Source organism: Plectropomus leopardus, chromosome 24, assembly GCF_026936395.1.
Source record: "Plectropomus leopardus strain MGB_pleo_1.0 chromosome 24, ASM2693639v1, whole genome shotgun sequence".
NCBI lineage: Eukaryota > Metazoa > Chordata > Actinopteri > Perciformes > Serranidae > Plectropomus > Plectropomus leopardus.
In genome coordinates, this window is record NC_142199.1 from 13999620 (window position 1) to 14017916 (window position 18297).

General features: G+C 39.4%; 1 protein-coding gene across 2 annotated transcripts in view; it reads left to right on the forward strand.

The window, feature by feature from the left end:
* LOC121962607 (gamma-aminobutyric acid receptor subunit gamma-3-like) overlaps positions 1 to 18297 on the forward strand; it is a 106588-nt gene that overhangs the window by 34356 nt on the left and 53935 nt on the right. For both annotated transcript variants that reach the window (XM_088074818.1, XM_088074819.1), the window contains one exon: positions 6210 to 6277. In XM_088074818.1, coding sequence (XP_087930944.1) covers positions 6210 to 6277 — 68 coding nt within the window. The remainder of the gene's footprint in view (positions 1 to 6209; positions 6278 to 18297) is intronic.

Genomic DNA, 18297 nt, shown 5'->3' on the forward strand with positions numbered 1-18297 from the left:
AGACGACTTTTGGTAAACAGGTCGTGATGAATTATTTTACAGCACATTGATTTTGAAAGTGAGACTAAAGATGCGAGGCTAACCCTCGGGATAGCACCTGACAGCCCACTGCGGCCGGCAGTCCTCCCAGCGCTGTGCTCCTCGGACTCTGAACATATGGGAGTTAAACGGTCAGCTGGGATATGTACGTCTGCATACGCGCGCGCGTGTGTGTGTGTGTGTTCCGAGGCTGACAATGCGTAATGCATTTGTCATGCCAGCCCGGTCGAGCAGGCATAAAAGCCCTTCTCTTCTTAATCGAGGCCCACAGGGTGATGTGGTAATACAGATGGGTCCTGTCATGCTTTTCAAGACGAGGAGGAGGAGGATGAGCAACATGAAGAGGAGGAAAGATTCATCTGGCCTCTGTGGATCTCCATTAGAAGGGGAGAATTGGGTTGATGGATAGATAGGTTGATAGGTAGATGTTTTCTTCCCGTATTGATTAGAAGTGCTTTTCAACTTTATTTTTCTCTTTGAGAGATGAAAGCGAGCAAAACAAGCTCTCACGCAGAAGTACAAAAAAGGAAATAAACAGCGCAGACGATGGAAAATGTGTCCTGAATATTCTCTTTTACAGCGGTGTCATCATTACCTATGCGCCGTCCCACATGAATCTGTCATGCGTTATTTGGACATATGTCAGGTCGGCTCAGCTTTTGTGATTCATGTGTTTGCTCAAAGACTCACGCTCACTTCTAGGAGGGGGATAAAAGACTGACGAGAAGGTGGAAACACTGGACTGGAGTTGCTTTCTCGTGTGTAAATAAATCTAACTGAAGACGCAGTGATTACTGTAACTCAGTGGAGCTGACTAATGTCTGCCTTATGCAGATTCAGAGTGTCATCCTCCACCTTGGTGTAAATTAAGGACAATTCCCTTCAGGTTGTCCCAGTTTCCAAATGCTGCAAAGCTGTAACAGATCAGCTTTCCTCCCTGTGCTTCCACTTTTAAATTTTCTACATTTCCACTGTAAATGGGTCCCACAGGAGGGACACTGTCACCAAGGTTCCCTCCAGGTATTTCTGCCCCAAAATCCAAAGACATGCAGATGAGCTGGCCTAGCCTACATCGCCCAAATATTGTTTATGTCTGTCTGAGACTGCCGGTGTGTCCCGGGGTTTCCCGCTGCTCGCTAGAACACCAGCCCCTGGTTACTCTGAATGAACAATGAGTGCATATGTATTTCTCTATCATTTTTACATTTTGATTATGTATTGTCCTGTCCGCTTTCAATGCCAGATTTCCCCAAATGCACAATAAAGATTTGATGCTGAGCTCGCTCTGGGGCTTGATGCCCAGCGATGGAGCCAGACGGTACTCGAAAGACGGCCAGATGCTCGCCAGTGACCAAAAGGGTGCCAGGAGGAAACCCTGCAGGGACTTTAAAATGATTAAGAGCAGGAAAAACAGAAATAGTCCTCTTCTGAGTTAAAGGGTGGTTTAGGGTTAAAAATTTACCAAATTTCGAATTATTATGAAGTAATTTCACTAAAAAGCAAATGTGTCGACAGTTGAGTTTCAGTCCAAATGTATCTCTGACCAAATTTTTTCATAAAATCAGCAAAGAATATCTATTTATCTGTCTCTCTATCTATCTATCTATCTATCTATCTATCTATCTATCTATCTATCTATCTATTTATGGTATCATCACGATACGATATATTGATTCTTTGGACAACGATACAATGTTTGCCAATATCACAAAGTCTGCCACTATACAATTTCAATTTGATTTGATTTAGGGGCCAGCGATCGATATGAGTTGATATTATGTGCTTATTTAACACAGTCGAAGCTGCCACACTTTTCTTTTTTCTTTTGTCCAAAAAAGATAAAAACAACATAGAAATAATTGTAAAAAACTTAAACTGCTTCAATTTGTGAAAATTAATAACACTCTGTTTTAACAAAAGTATAAAACTTGGCCCAATAATAACTGTTCATAGACGGTTCAGCTGTCCAGTTTCAAGTCAAGCTTCTCCCAAATATACTGCATGCTAACAGTATTAGCATAAGCCTATGGCAATTAACATAGCATAAATTAGCTTAGCGTCTAGCAGAGTTTTCCTCTACTCATAACTGAAGCAATTTACTTCCTAAATTTCAGTCTGCATGCACGTTTTTTCAGCACAACAATACACTTGAATGCATTTCAACTTGAAGTTTTCAACTTAGGCTAAAACTTCTGTATTTTTTTGGGGAGCGACTGAATAGCTCTGCCTGGCGTGTGCTTGATTAACAAAATAAAAGACAAATCGGAGCAGTATTGGTAGACTTGTCATGTGGAACACATGATGTTTTTTATCTCAATTATCTTGTTTCGAAAATCTAAAATAAAATCTGATTAATCGCCGTGCCCTAGTTTTACACGTCCACGTGGATAAACAGTAACACAGTTTTGAAAAAATCTGCACCATAGATGGTGATTAAAAAAATCTGTATTTTAGTGACCAAAAACTTGGTGTGGGAGGCAAATGTCTGGTGAGATATCTTCTTTAGCCTTTGGTGAGAACCATGTTAGTGTCATTACTAAAGATAGCATTAGGGCATAATGTTGCTTTATATTATCAGCAAAGCAGTCTTGGAACTGGATGCTGTCTGTGTTTGTTAATGAACAATACAGATATCAAGCTAAACATCACAGAGAGCATGTTAGCAGGAATACTGTGAGCTGAATCATGGACAAACAATAATAATAATAATTTGAGAAGTGCATCTGCATTGTTGTCCCTCATTGTCCAGTTGGTGGAGCAGAACATGCTGTTGGAATTGAATCAAAGCCTCCCAGCAGGCCTTCACTAACCAAAACTGATTGCATCAGTGGGCCAGCACAGCAGGTCCCCGGGGACATAACACGCAGATGTGCACACATGAACACACCGGCGTGCACTTCAGTTCTGCTCTCCGTATCAACATCACAGAATAACATGACTGTGAAGACAATTTACAATGTCTTCAACGTCGATGATCCATAAAGAACCATTAAAATGACAGAACATGGGTCATGGATTCATTAAGCGGCTCTTTCCCCAACATGTGACATCTGACATTATTAGATTACATGCAAAGTGCTGTCTTTTCGTGCTCTTAATTGAGAGTGCTGCTGTCTGTAGATAACCAAATAGATTCCATCCAAGTGGCAGTCTTCTTTTTAATTTTCTCACCTTTTTATCAGCATTTGTGCTGCAAGATTTACTGAAGAATACTTCTTTCTCAGCAATGACACTGCTTCCTCTTCAGTCTGGTGCCAGCGTTCACACCTGGAAGCTCCTTTGTGTTTTTGGATAGGAAACAGTTTGACTTTAGGTTGTTTTTTAAGGCATTTTTGCTTATTATGAAAGTGACAGTGAAAGACAGGAAAGATAAGGGAGAGACAGGAGATGCATGCAGCCAAGCGCCCACCAAACTCGAACCACGACAATTGCGGTAATGAGTCAAACTCGAAGGAAAACTTCACCTCCAAAATAACTAGTTGTGACCAACTTTTTTTTTTTTTTCATGCCTCCACTTCTCAATTCACATAGAGGCATACAAGAAAAACTAAATTTTCTTCACAACTTCAAGGTAACACAGAGTGAGCTATTGACATACAAGTGGTCATTTGGGGGATGAAGTATTCCCTTAATGGCACTCGCTGTACCTTGTTGCTGACCGGGTAGAGCCCTCAGCAAGCAGCTTGACTGGGGGGGTGAGGTGTTAAATGCACTGCTTGAAGGCACATTTTCTGCTGGGAAGGAGTATAAACATGCATATTTGGACCGAATTTTATGGGGGTTTTGCAATGTTGTGCAACATTGAGGCTGTGCTGATATCTATTAAGACTATGAAGATGGTCATAATTGAATTGTACAGTGCAGATAAAAAGTTCAAACGAAGATTTTCCCCAGTCTTTAAAAATAAAAAAGTAAAATATATCATGTGTGCATAAAAACCCCTGAGTTAACTTATTGTTGTTGGTTTTTTTTTCCAACAAAGACTCCCCGCTTTGAAAAACACTTCCCACAGAGATATCTGACAACGCACCACTTGGCTGAACATCTAACCTTTGACACACGGCACGACAGTAAATGGCGCCTCACCCTCCTTGTTTCACCTGAAACACATTTTTCCCCGGCAGGCCGCAGATTCCAGATACGTCCGATGTGCCGGTGACAACTCTGCAAAAACAGTACAAACGCCATCTCACAGGGGTGGATGTACAAGAGCTCTCACACACGCACCGCGCTTAACCTCAGCCTGCACGATGGAACCAAAACAGCTTAACCTTCATTTACACTATTGTCAGAAAGAGGCTTTGTTGTGTTGAACAGCTCTCCAAAAGCAGGACGCTGTTTTGTGTGCCATCGAGAGAATACAGAAAGAGAAAAAAAGCGCATGAAAAACATTTCTGTTTTAATGAAAACAGATTGATTCACTTTAACAGATACATTTCTCACCAGTTTGAAATGTATCATGTTTGGGAACATAGCTGTACATGTAGCTAAACATGATCACAATATGTTGCGGCCATGCTGAAGCCCCACGTTGTGCAAAACGCCCCCTAACAGGTCTGAGCGTGTGTTTGTGCCTGTGTGTGGGTGTGTTTCTTAGAGTCTTAGAGGAGGTACTGAGAAAAAATCACCAGCTTGCTATGTGGCAAAGACACAATTAAATGTCTTGAGTCCTGACCTGGTAAACACCAGATCAACATACGCACCGTGTGGCGGATTCAGGCGGATGTGACATGATCTTTCCAAGAATCACCCAAAGACATGCTGTTTCATTACGGAAGACATGACTTTTGTGTGTTTTTCTTTTACTAAAAATACAAATGAGTTTACCACAAACACATAAAACACAGTCAGAATGATGCAGGAAACCCATGATATGAATTTTTGATCATTTTTTTTCTTCCTTGCTGCTGTGAGATGCATTTATTTGTTTATTTATTTTCCTCAGTTTTACAGTAATAAAAGAAGCATACAAAAAATCTTAGCTGCAGCATTTAGGTCTGGTACCATTCCACATTTCTGATGCTCCAGTTTTCTCTTCCTAGAACCGAATGTTGTTGCCAAGCAAAATTAGCCAAGATCCTACATACTCACTTGAAATGCTATTAATTGCCATGGTAACACGGTAACTGTTCCAGGAAGCACAGTGCAGCTCAAAAGTAAATCTTCCCTCTGTAGGTGGATGGGAAAAAGGAAACAGACTCGTATTATTTGTATTTGTATTGCATATTATTTTGCCTTCCCTGTCGAAAATAATAATGCAGCCAGCTTTACTGCCTTTAAGAGGCTGTGACGCACTCATTTTTTCACAAAGCATGAGGGTAGATGTATCTTGTGAAACTAAGGCACTGGTTCCCAACTGGTCCAGCCACTGGGTCCAGATTTCCCCTGAGTCATTCGTTCAATGCGTGCACATGAAAGAAATTACCTCGAGGATGACCTGAGGGCATGGTGTGGATTTTGGGACATGGCCATTATATCAGTATGCAATTCCTTAACCATTTGAAAAGTGTTATTATAAAATAAATGCAAAATGTCCAGAAAATTATTTTATGTGATTTTCGTAATTATTTATTTAAATCAAGTTGCAAAAATAAATATTGTATATTTCTCATTTTTGATTTATGTGTATATATATATATATATATATATATATATATATTTTTTTTTTCAGGTCATTTTCAGGTTTGTTTTTTGTTCTTTGTTTACTTTTTTTTTTAAGTTTCACTATTTTGTTTTTGTAACTTATTACTAATACCTTGCTAATATTTGGGTAATTTCTCATGAAGTTGCTCATTGCCTTCTAAACATGATTTTTTTTAAGTAATCAAGCCAATTTGCTCAGGTTTAAAAGGGGTTAACTCTCCTGCTGACATAGTTTTCAACTAGCTTCTATACTTGAACAGCATAATAAAATTCCTTTAAGTCAGTCATGTTTTGTTTGCCAGCCCAAGATTGGTATCCGGTCAATTTTTGGGGGCACCGCTGGTCCAGGTGACACTGAACGATTGTATCCATTGTTTCAAACCTGATTACTGATTCTGGCTATGGTCACACATAACGGCAGACAAATGAGGAATAAAATAGAATGATAGCATATATAAATCTCACGTGTCCCACGAGCAGCATGTGCAGCCTCCATCACTCACTCTGCTTTCTTCTGGCTCTTGCAGTGAAACCTACAGTCATCGATGTGGGCATCTACGTCAACAGCATCGGGCCTGTGTCATCCATCGATATGGTGAGTTAAAGCCTTCTCTCTATCACACACGCACACTCACACACACACACACATTCACCCATTGTCCGACATTAGCATCATCACACATGAATGTTGCCATTACTCACGGCGTATTTGGAGGTCATGTGGGCCGCCACAGCTGTTGCTGTGCTGAGGGAAGCCAGGGAAGACAGGTGTGGACGCTTTGTTCACGTTCCGTGGATCAGGTCGGATTAAGCAAATGAGTGAAAAGCCCAAGAAGTGTGATGGAAATTTTGCTATGAAAGCTCTCCGCTATCAAGTCAGACAGCAGTCCGCGTCTGCGGGGAGGACACCTCGTCTTAGGCGCCGGCATAACAAAGTGTTATTTTCCTCCCCTTTTTATGCTTTTTTTACATTTATTTAGTAAGTGGATCTTTTGCACCAGTGTGGAAATTCTTAGAAGAAAGTTTGAGTAGGAGGAAAAAAAGGTTTTGGAAGTTGACCAGGACATGGATCAATGCATATTTCATTATGGAAGGCCTGATCAGATGCCATAAAATATATGAAATGCTGAAACAGAGAGCTTGATATGCGTTAATGAGAAAATAGCTACAATTCAGACAACTTTAAGCACAAGTGGTCTGTTGTTTGGCCTTGAGTGAAGTGCAGTAGATTAAATAGATGCAGCCTTTCATTATGTGTAATGCCAACAGCCTATTCAACTGCTGTCAATACACTTATATATGATATTTTGCTTCCAAACTCTTCCTCAAAGCATCACAAATGCTTTGGTTTGCAAATATGAACTGAGTTAGACAGGATAATGAAAGTGTTTCATCTTTGAACCCACCAGATCAGCAGATGTTGAGTTGTGACAGTTGCCTAGCAACATTAAATATTCCCTGATATAAAAGCAATTTAGCATTTTTTTCCTTTTTACTGTCAGCAGTAGCCTGAAATTTATATTATTTAAGATTACATCTGCTCACTCAGAACTAAATACAGAAAGAAATGAATTTGCGCTGCACCGAAAATCATTCCTGTTAATTTTGCTGTGCACGTGTTTGTCATTTGACGTGTTATGTAGTTTTTCAGAAATTATTTAATCCATGAAAATGATCAATATTTACTGTGAAGACGGAAAGAACGCCTGTTTACCTTGTTTTTCTGATAGAGGTTTGGCACAGAGAAATACATTTGAAGTGAGTTGTTCTTCATTAACCTTACTAATTTATGCCAGAGCATCACTATATGCAGTCGTCTAGCAGAAGACATTTAGGATTCCTTCCAAAGTGCAATTGGGTAAATTCAATTTGGGATGCAAAATGGCGTAGTTGAACATTAAGTTGTTTTTGTGCTGTGGACTCTGAGGAGCCAACAGGAGATGCACAGTCACTCTGGAACAGACTGTGAACTTTGTACAGACTGCAGACGGTGTGATCGGTTGTATTTTCCCAAACTTATTTTAATCCGTTTGCATCAGGCAGATGAGAGGTGATCAAACTATAACCTACATGTGGCATCTATTCATTATCATTTTGTACATGCAGATCATTTCTACTCTGTTGCTCTTCCATATTTACCCTGTTAAAGCGGTATTTGGGGATTTTTCCCTGTATCCTAATGAAGGGTCTGTTGGTAATGGATGTCATGTGTTGTACAGACTTGAAGCCCCTTAAAGCAAATTTATGATTTATAATATTGACTTATTGACTTGATTTGACTTAACTGAACTACATACCAACTACGGACACCACTCGACACTTTAAGTTGTAATCTTTAATATTTCAGTCCTGGTTGATTTGGGTCACCTGTGGTTGCCATGGTAACAGCAAGTGCAGTTTAACACTGCGGGTCTCAGTGTTGTGGAGGCAGCAAAGACTTGTTGAGCAGCTATTTTGTCACAGCGCTAACAGCAGGGACAAATACATGGTGTTTTCCTTTGACTTGAGATAAAGCTTATTGTATGCTATTAATTCAAAGCAAAGAGAGTGAACAGCAAACACGTAGGCTGATATCAGTGAAGTACAATTATGCTGAATCACATGCAAAATCATTTCTTGTAAATCCTTTGTGCATGGGACTGGCGGACACCGCCACCAGCAAGACTGTAATTATTGGAAGTAAATGCATTTAGAAGGATGTTGGCATTGTGTAAACTGAAAACACGGTGAGATAATGAGAGCTAAGGGTGCGTTGTGAGTATTGTGAAAACACATATTGTGATTTATTACATTTTTGTATTTATTTTAAATGATGTCCCTTAAGGAAAACTTTTTCAACAGTTTTACCTAATAAGATAAAGTTTTCAGTCTGTTCATCTCAATTCAATCATTTATATTGCAGCAAAATGCATCTAATGGATTGGCAAAAAGCAAATGATTTTATTATTCTAGCAGGCTACCAAAAGTGTAAATTGCGTTTGAAATGTAAATAAGTTCTATAATAAAAAAAAAAAAACAATACTTCACATAGCCTTGTTGCCATGGTAGCGACTTGTCAACAGATGGCACCCACCTGTCATTCAAAGCAGCCGTTCTTTAAGCCTTAATAACATTAACATTGATGAGTTATATAAAAATGAAGGCACTCTATTGGCTATCGCTGAATAAGTCCCAGACATTTAATAATATTAAAAAGTGAATTTTACTGATAATCTTAAGGAATATTAATACAGTAAATAAGTCTAAATAATTATCATAAGAATTAGTCCTGAAGAAACTGAACATAATCTTGACAAAGGCACAGTCTGTTACTATATATTGGATTGCACGTTATTGAACAGGTGTGGCTTTCTTCGTGTATGCTGTGATTTACACATTAAAAGGATAACGTAAAGCAAGCTGGTCATTGCTCCATGTGCTCCTGCAGAATGACTCAGCGAGTAAACGGAGGGCTCTTGATAACACTGAAGGGGGCTTATTTTACCACGACGACTTCCTTCCCGCAGGACCCTGCTTATTACATGGCTGCTTACAAAAGACATCAATCAATTGACACTACAGATAAAGCTGATGCCGTCATTAAAAACTGCAGCCAGAGAGACGCTAACGGTGAAAAGCAGCACTGAGTGCAGTAAACAGCTTTCTGCGAGATGTGAGCTGATATGAAAAGAAAATCAAAGACATGGACCACACGCCCATGGCTAAATGTGACAGAGACGTGTGGGCAGACCTCAGATTACCTTTCCCGGGCCAATCAGAATTGATCATTATCGTCAAAGCCCTGAAATAATTACGCAAAGTGGCATAGTGCCACCTTGTATGGCACTTGGCAGAAGTGCAGCGAGGGAGCAAAGACGGGAGATCGACCTCAGAAACAGCTGAATCTCAAGCATGTTATTGCTTTAACATAGGAAACAATTTCAGAAGTATTAAATAATTGATTTAAAACGGCTCCTGACACTACAAGAAAGCAGATTTAGGGATGGATTTTAAGTGCGGCTCTAACGACACGCTGGATATATGAATGACAGCCATGTTGCAGACTGACGCAGTCATCGTTACGCCAACAAAGCTCCTGGTTGTGACAAGATCCCAATGTAAGAGCTGTGATGGTGTAAAGTTTGAATATATATCGATGATATGAGATAGAGAAGGCAGGTGGGTGGAGTGTTTGGTGTAGGGGTCGACCGATATTGTTTTTCAGGGTCAATACTGATACAGATCAACTGGAGGGACTCGACTGATCTCTGAAGTTAAATGTTTGAACTGCGAATGCTTCCTACTCTCTACAATACTTTAGATCAGCTGCTGATTGGTCAATCAAGGCATTTAAATTCTTTTCAAATCAGTATTCTGAATGTATTTCTTTAAATAAAAGCCAAATATTAAGTGGCACAACTTTTTAAGGACTTTTAACTTGTTCTGTGGGACAACCAAACAACTTTTCAATTTATTTCACTGTTGCAGACAAATTTCCAATGTCTCAGTTGGTTCGTGCTCCAGTGATCTTGATCGTTTTGTCCACGGTGGTTGTAAAACTCAGTATGAGCTTTATTAAGTCTTTTTCTAATTTTGACATTCTGTTAAAATCAAACATTTAATAGAATACGCAGTATTAAGTCCTGACTCATGCAGTTACTTGCAATGAACATTGTCAACAATCGCTGCGTTTAATGAATATGTCATAATTCTTAAAGGGAGTTTGTCGAATTATTTGGCACCAGGAGCAGGATGAGAAATAATCTCAAAAGAAATCTAGTTGTAGTTTTTTAAATAGTGACTTTGCAAGATCTCTAGTCTTTGGAAAATCTTCTAGTTTGTGACTAAAAGCTCACACTGTGTGTAGATGTGAGAGGACGTCAGACTTTAGTTTTATAAAAGTCTTTTCAAAGTCTTCATTGCTGCTGCTGCTGCTACAGTGAATTTAAACACGGCACCAGCAATTCTGCATCAGTTACAAGAACACAAAAATAGCAGCACTCATGGAACATCACTCTTGAAAATGACATGCACCGGGATGAAATGCATCCTTAATTTCAAAGAAGTCCCCATTTCTAAATTCAAAGCTTCGTCAGCAGAGTTGAGCTGTTTCAGGATGTCCTTGTTTCTATTTTTAACTGCAACCAGCTATGCAAATCATGTTTATTCTAGTGTTTATTTCAAGCCAGAATATCTCAGAATTTTGCACTGTACTTTTGTACTGCAGATGTCCATTTTAAAAAGAAAAACACGCAGACTTTTTGTCGGTGTTAAAATGTGTTGTGAGTGCAACCTCTACAGAACAGAAGTGCACACTGAAACAGTCGGGGCTAATATAGTTGTTGTGAATTAAAAGCTCCCGCAGCCTGTAGTGGCTCAGTGAGGCATGGCCGGGCTCGGCTCTCTGTGGGAGCCCAAACTTTGTTTCAGTGGATGCAGGATCCCGCTGTGACATTCCAGTGATTTTCCCCTGTGCACGCACTGATTGGCTTCACCGGGTCGGCGGGCGCTGGTCAGTGGAATGTGAATCCCCGGGCGCCCTCGGGGTTGACTGGACTGAAATTGGTGCACAGTCACAACTCTTTTATCTCGCTCTCTGTCCGCCTCTGCGTGTCCACCCCCCTTTTATCCATTTCTGTCAGGAAATGTTACGATGTCACAGAGAAAACAAGTGATTTCCTCAGCGTGGCCCGGCGTGGCTCAGCCTGCCCTTGTTTTTTTTTTTTTTTTTGGACTTTTTGTTTTTTTCACTCCACAATGACACTGTACTGTCCTCTTGCTCGGGTCCAATCCACCGCGTGACCTCCATTTAGTGCGCTCGCTTCCTCTGAACACACTATCTCAGTGTGTGACTGACTTCCACATGAAGAACCAGGTCAAATCCATCAGACGCGTGATCCATATTGATCGCGCACACTCGTAGCAAACGTCTTCAGAGCTACGACGTAAGTCGGCCACCAAACTCCAGGAAACTCCTCATTCGCCTTTGAACAAAACACATTATCTTTCCTCATTTGCTCCAACAGTAATGGGCACTGGCTGGGATGATGCAATGCCAAATGAAGCTGATAGTAATTTAGGACATACTGTGATGAATGGTTGAGTGATTAAACAGCATTGGCGGCATTAAAGTCAAGCGAAAGTGCCGTGCTTTTATAGCCGCTGCTGGGAGAGTCAGATAACGCTGGCGGTAAATTAACAGACAAAGATGGACGCACTTTGACATCGACACTATGTTCTTGTCGTCTGCGCTCGAGCCAGTGAGTGGGCGGCGTCTTGGATTTACCACTCCACTGTTGAGCGTGCCAGTGTGTATCAACCAGGCGTAGAAATTATGAGGACCACCTGCTCTGTCTATGAAATAGACTGATTATGTGAAAGCGCGTGGAGGCCATGATTCCCTGTTGAGACCACGATGCTAACTGAGAGGAAACACGGCACGTAGAGGATGTTTAGGTGTGACGTCGAGAGGCGGGTGCTTTAATCTCCATAGATGATTGACTAATTGCTGTTGAATATATAATACTCCTGGAGGAATAAAGCCCTAACTTCAGTATATTATTCTCTTGTGCTTAACCCTTTATCACCTGGATCAGCATCAGTTCTCTTGTGCTGCATTCAGACGCCTCTCACTCGTATTTAAACCTCCGAAACCTGATTCATTTCTTTTAAAAACACAGGAAATAAAATAATGTGCAGCTTGGCAAGAAATGTCCCTTAAATTGCAAATATAAGCAAATAAACAGAGAAATAAGTTTAAGATGAAAAGAAAATGATCTAAAAAATTAGCAAATGAGGGAAAATATCCAGAAAACTATATTTAGAATCCTCTTCATTATGTATTCAAATGTTTTTTACAAAAAAAAAGCAAAACTTTTTTTGTTTCAGTGTTTTTTCTTTGTTTTGTTTTTTTATTTTTAAGGTATCTTATTTATTTATTTCTTTTGTTGCTTTGTTGCTTTTGTGTGTGCAAATTTTCAGGTGATTTTCTTGTAACTTTGTGCTAATTTCTTGCTATTTTTTGTGTCTTTTCTTGTTAAGTTGCACAGCACCCACTTCCCATGTTTTTGAAAGAAATCAAACCCTGTTGTTAGGTTTCAAATTGTTAAAAAACATAAAGTTTTAAGAAATTGAGAGTTGAAATATCAGAATCCGCAGAATCCCTGTTGTGCCGGCTGATCTGCTCTCGCAGATTGACTTTATCATCGCTCTAATGTGATATAGCTAACAATCGGTAGTGAAAAAGGGTTTTAGTCTTAGTTTGGAGAAAAAGTTGTGTAAATAGTCTGTTTATTAATAAAACTATAAGTTAGAACATTTCCTTTTTTCGACAAAAATGCAAAGAGAGTTTGTGGAACGTAGCGCTCCTGTCGCTCCTCAGAGGGGTGGGGCTGTTTGTGTCGGTTGTGTTGTTTACATCCCAGTGAAAGTTGTGTGCAGGCAATCCCGGCCCTGACTCTGAATCTGAATCTGGGATTCGCTCTAAATGTGGTGTATCGCACCTTTAAACATCAGTGAAGTTTCCTCACTGCTCACATCTGACTGAAGTGTCAAAGCAGATCATTTTCACTGCGCTGAAGTGTCGGGCTGCTATTTGTGGCCGTGTGAAAGTTATCACAGCTCAGCTTTCTATCACTTTCCCAGTGAAAATGTATGCTATCTATTTATATAAAGATGAGTTTTTACTAGAAATCACTCCAGCCGTGATTGGTCTTTATCTAACTGTGTTTGGTGCTTCACTCTCACGGCACATTATGGCGTCACAGTGTGAAGATGTGAAATGACCCTATTCTCTGAGGGGAAATGTGGCTATTGATGGCCACAGGTGATGGAGTACATGAGGTGGCTGTAGGATGATAGCAGACACAGTATGCATGGATACACAGTGGTAAAAGGCTCAGATTAATGCAGGGAAAGAAGCCACCGATTCAGCAGGATGTCGCGTCCGTTAATGCACCGATTATAGGTTTGATTGTTTTCAATGCATCCTGTAGCTTTTGGAATTAAAAGCTAGTAAATAGTCATTAAAATTGGAACAAAATATATCATTAAAATTGCAGTGTTGAAGTAATGTAGACATTAATGCATCATTAAGTGTAATCCTACAATATGTTTTATTTTGAAATGAGCCAAACCAAACTGACTTTCAGTATTTTTAAGTATGTTTAACTTTTAATTCATATTTACCTCTAATAGTTTAAAGTATTTAACTTCTGACTGAGTATTTCTATACTACTTTTGCACACTACACGTTTAGCTACTCAGTATGCAGAATCGTACATGTTTTATCACTCGATTATAGTTGTAGCTAGTAGCATTTAAACCTCTTAAACTCCCCCAAAATTGGTTTGATTCTTTAAAAAAAAACAAAAAAACTTAATGAACAACTTGGCAAGAAATGTCCTTCAAACTGAAAAAAAAAAAAAAAAAAAAAAGGAAAAGGGATTTATTGATGTTTTTTTTTTTTTTAAATTGAAAAATAGTGTGAAAATGTCCAGAAAACTATATTTATATTTTTTTTATTTATATATTCAAAATTATGTGAGAAGAAAAATATTTAGTTTTTTTGTAGCACATTCATGAGATCATTTTCTTTCTTTTTTTTTTGTTTGCTTTTTACTTTTTTTGCTCTTATTCGTATATTCAGGTATTTGCTGTGCAACTTTTTACTATTTTCTTTCTATTTTTTGGACCATTACTTGCAAGGTGCTCATTGCCAAATCGTGGAAGTTTAATTAGGGATCTAAGGGTTAAACAGTACAATTATATACAATTAATGCAACGTTGTCATGAATAAGTAAATTAGTAATATAGACCAAACCCTTTTTTGTATCAGGCTGTAAAAGTGTACTTTTTCCGTAAAGTTGGAGATTTTAACATGTTAATGGGTTTTAATGACCATTTAATGAACTACACTTTTTATTTCTATTTTTTGGCACCTCTGCGTTGTTTTTAGCCCCGGAGGTTGTTGTTGGTACATAACACTTTGTTAACTTGTAGCATTTGAATGTTCAATAAATATTGCAAACCATTATAAATGTTTATCCAAAAAAGAATAAATGAGAATAATTTAGAAGTGGATTATTTTTCCTGACGCCATCATAAATACTGTGAATATTAGATTAAATACAGCATTAACTAACCTAAAACTCGCTGAACAGACGAACTCCGTGATGCTGTATGTTTCCGTTATGGAAAAAAATTCATGCTGTTATCTGTATCATATTTCTGGATCCATCAGAAGCAGTTTGTTTTTTTCTCGTCCTCACATGTCAGTGCGAGTTTGTCTCTGGTGAGAGCAAAGCGATTGATACATCCTGTACAGACAGCCATCTACATTAGTCCAGATAAATGTGTTTACATGAATAATCTTTGAAGAGATGTCAACCCCAGCCAAGAGACAGCGTCCCTGTTTGACAGAGGCAATATTTCAAAAAGGCTGTGAGTGTGTGTGTGTGTGTGTACAGTGTGTGTGTGTGTGTGTGTGTGTGTGATTTTACAGTCTGTGTTTTCTCTTTCGTCGGAGACGAAAGTAGCAGTCTGTACGTTCACGCTCTGTGTGTGTGTGTGAACAGCGTTTTTATTGTTTGGACTGATAAATCCACTAAAGTACTAAGTTCTGAGTGATTCCAGACACTTTCTCTCGCTTCTTATCCCCCGTCTTTGATCACTCGTGCTTATTGAGGTCTTTTATTTCTTTATTTTTTGTTCCACTTTTTATTTTATGCCGGCGCTGGAGGCTCGGCTGATGAAGACAAAAATCTCACTTTCATTTCATTCTCTTCACAAAATCCTGCCTCATGCAGGCTTCAGATCAAGGTCGTCCTTTGCAAAGACAAGCTAACCAAATTAGCGGACATATCGACAATGAACACATTCATCATTCCATAACTGCAAGACAAAGAGGGGGACGGAGAGTCCGAGATGGAGAGGACAGATTATTATTGTCATTGTCACACCATCAATCTAGTCCGGCCCTGCGTCTTCCTGGCACAGAGATGCTGCATCTATTAGTCAACCTGCACATTGCAGAGATGTTATTACTGACCCAAAACACGAAGCGGGTCACTGCAGTACAGCACAATCGTACTCTTAATTTGCTGCGATCGAGTGCTGTCAATTCACGGCGCGTGTTTCCATTTCACAGCGGCCTGTGAGCAAGCAATCAACAATATAATTATGTCTCTTGTGGCTATTGTGTTTGGGACAACAGCAGCGTGGGGACTGGGTGATTTTCATTCATGTTTTTCTTAATAACTCTGCAGAATGAAGCTTTTTCTGCTCTCAGTAATCACTTTGGTTCAGGCTGAAATGTCTCAATAACTATCTGATAGATGGCCATGAAATGTGCCACAGGTAGCAACAATAGGGTGGATTGTCGTGATTCATGGTTCAGACATTCGTGTCTGACTCAGGATAATTGCTCACAGCGTTTGTGATCCCTTCCAGGGTTCAACCAAAGACTATATGTATACTGTAAAGATGGGCGTCTCCACTTCCACCATTGTACAAAAATAAAGGCAAAACCTTTTAAATATGCCATCTTGCACCGGTGATGTGATTTGGAGTCAGAGATCTCCGCGGTATCGCAGGGCTGTGACGGTATGGATTTTTTCTCACCGCGGTAAAAAACAAATAAACATGTCCAAAGTTAGCAGGACAGCGTGCGGGAGTTTGTGATGATTGGTAGATGTCAACGATTTGGTTTTAAAGTGTCAAATTACAACTCTGCAGTTGACTGTTTAGTGATTGGTGTTAAATTAGCCTGTGGGTGCAAGTGGCAGCCAAGACCTGTTGCCATAGCAACGGTAAACATCCTGATCAGGCTTTAGGTCTGAAGAAGAGGGCAGGAAGCAGTTACTTGAATGAATCTTTGGCATTTTTAATATATGTCTATCGTGTGAAAATTTGCACAAAGTCTGAATAGAGTCATGATTTTTGTGAGCTTGTTTGCATTCAGCTCAAAGCTCTTTTGTTCAGAATTTACCTTTCTTTCAGCTTCTCGTCGTCTGTGCCATTTCTGTCCTCTCAGATCAAAGACAAATAGATAAAGTTTATATTATCAAAAAAAAAGACATTAGAGCAACTTTGTAAAACTTAAGAATGACAAATGACGCATTTTTTGCTTTCAGTAATGGAAAGAAAAAGTGGAAAGTATATATAAAGTTATACAGGATATTCCTTTGTTTTAGTTTGGATGAAAAGGGACTGACGGGTCATATTTAAAAACCTGCTATCAGCCTATTGAAGCAGAACCGCATCACAGTGAAAACTAATGTGATTACGAAAAAAGCGCTTTCTTCTTTTCTTTCTTGGCCGGAGAACAAAAGCAGCTGTTTATTAATTTATTCTTAAGCTTCAACTCTTCACCTCGGCTAAATGGAGACGTTTGGTGAATCTAATCTTGGCAGACAGGTTGAATTGCTGGTGTCTCAATCAGCGGAGATGGGACGCTTCATATCCTGCAGCTCCACTTAAGTGATTAGGGTTGATAAAACAGGTGTGTTTTTGCATAAAAGCTTGCATAATGCCGCTTTAAAGTACATTTCATAGACTTTCGATGCAGAAACATGGCTACCTTTTAAAACCATGGGTGTCTGAGTAAAGGAAGAGTTGCATGTTGGTTCCTGCTTTATTCATCTCTGTAATTGTGGTTCTGACTTAACCTGTGCATGCACTTAGACCTTGTCAGAATGAAAGAAAGTATGTACCCTCGGTACAACAGCCACAGCAACAGGGGACGCACCCACTGAATAATTGAATCCATAGAGATTGAAGGACATGTTGAACTTCCACTCTGAAACTCAGATGAAGCTATTTTTGTAGGACACTTACTTACAAGGTACACAAACAAGATTCCCCAACAGATACACGCACACTTCATCCCACTGAAACCCAATCCACGCATCTATCTGTGATGTGCAAATACACACACGAACACATGCGGCATACATCAAAGGCTCTGACCCTCTTCAGAAAAGACTCTCCGACTTAAAAGGAACATTGTGTTTCCCTCCCTCTGCTTCTCCTTTCATTTCCAACACTCGCTGCTCATTTCTGCTTTATTAGCTGCTGATAATGTTTGTGAGTGTGTTATGGATTGCTCGGCAGTAATTTGCTAAGGAAACACATTAATTGAACTTTGATTTATCCAGCAAATAATAGGCCTTTTGTAGCTGCCAGTAACAGACGTTTGAGACACACATTGCAGTTTTTGATGATTTAGACCCTGGGAATTTCAGCACGCTACCTTTTGAAGGACATGAGAAAACGAGTTTTATCGTTTTCTAGGATTTTGGGACGTTTCTAGCATTGTAGGACATTTCTTGGACTTGAATAAATTTCTCAGATTTTAGGACACTTCTAGGATTTTTTTGACATTTCTAGGATTTAGGGAAATTTCAAGGATTTTAGCACATATCTAGGATTTGAAGACATTTCTAGAATTTTTGGACATTTTCAGGTTTTTAGGACATTTCTAGGATTTAGGATTAGGTGCTGGTTGCACATATCGATACAGGTTGACATTTATTACTTGGTACCTAATTTCGGCATATATCCTTATTCTGATTCAAGGGATTCAAAGTTTTATGTAGCCAAGTTAAAAACGTCACTGCAAACAGGGCCAGCTTTGAT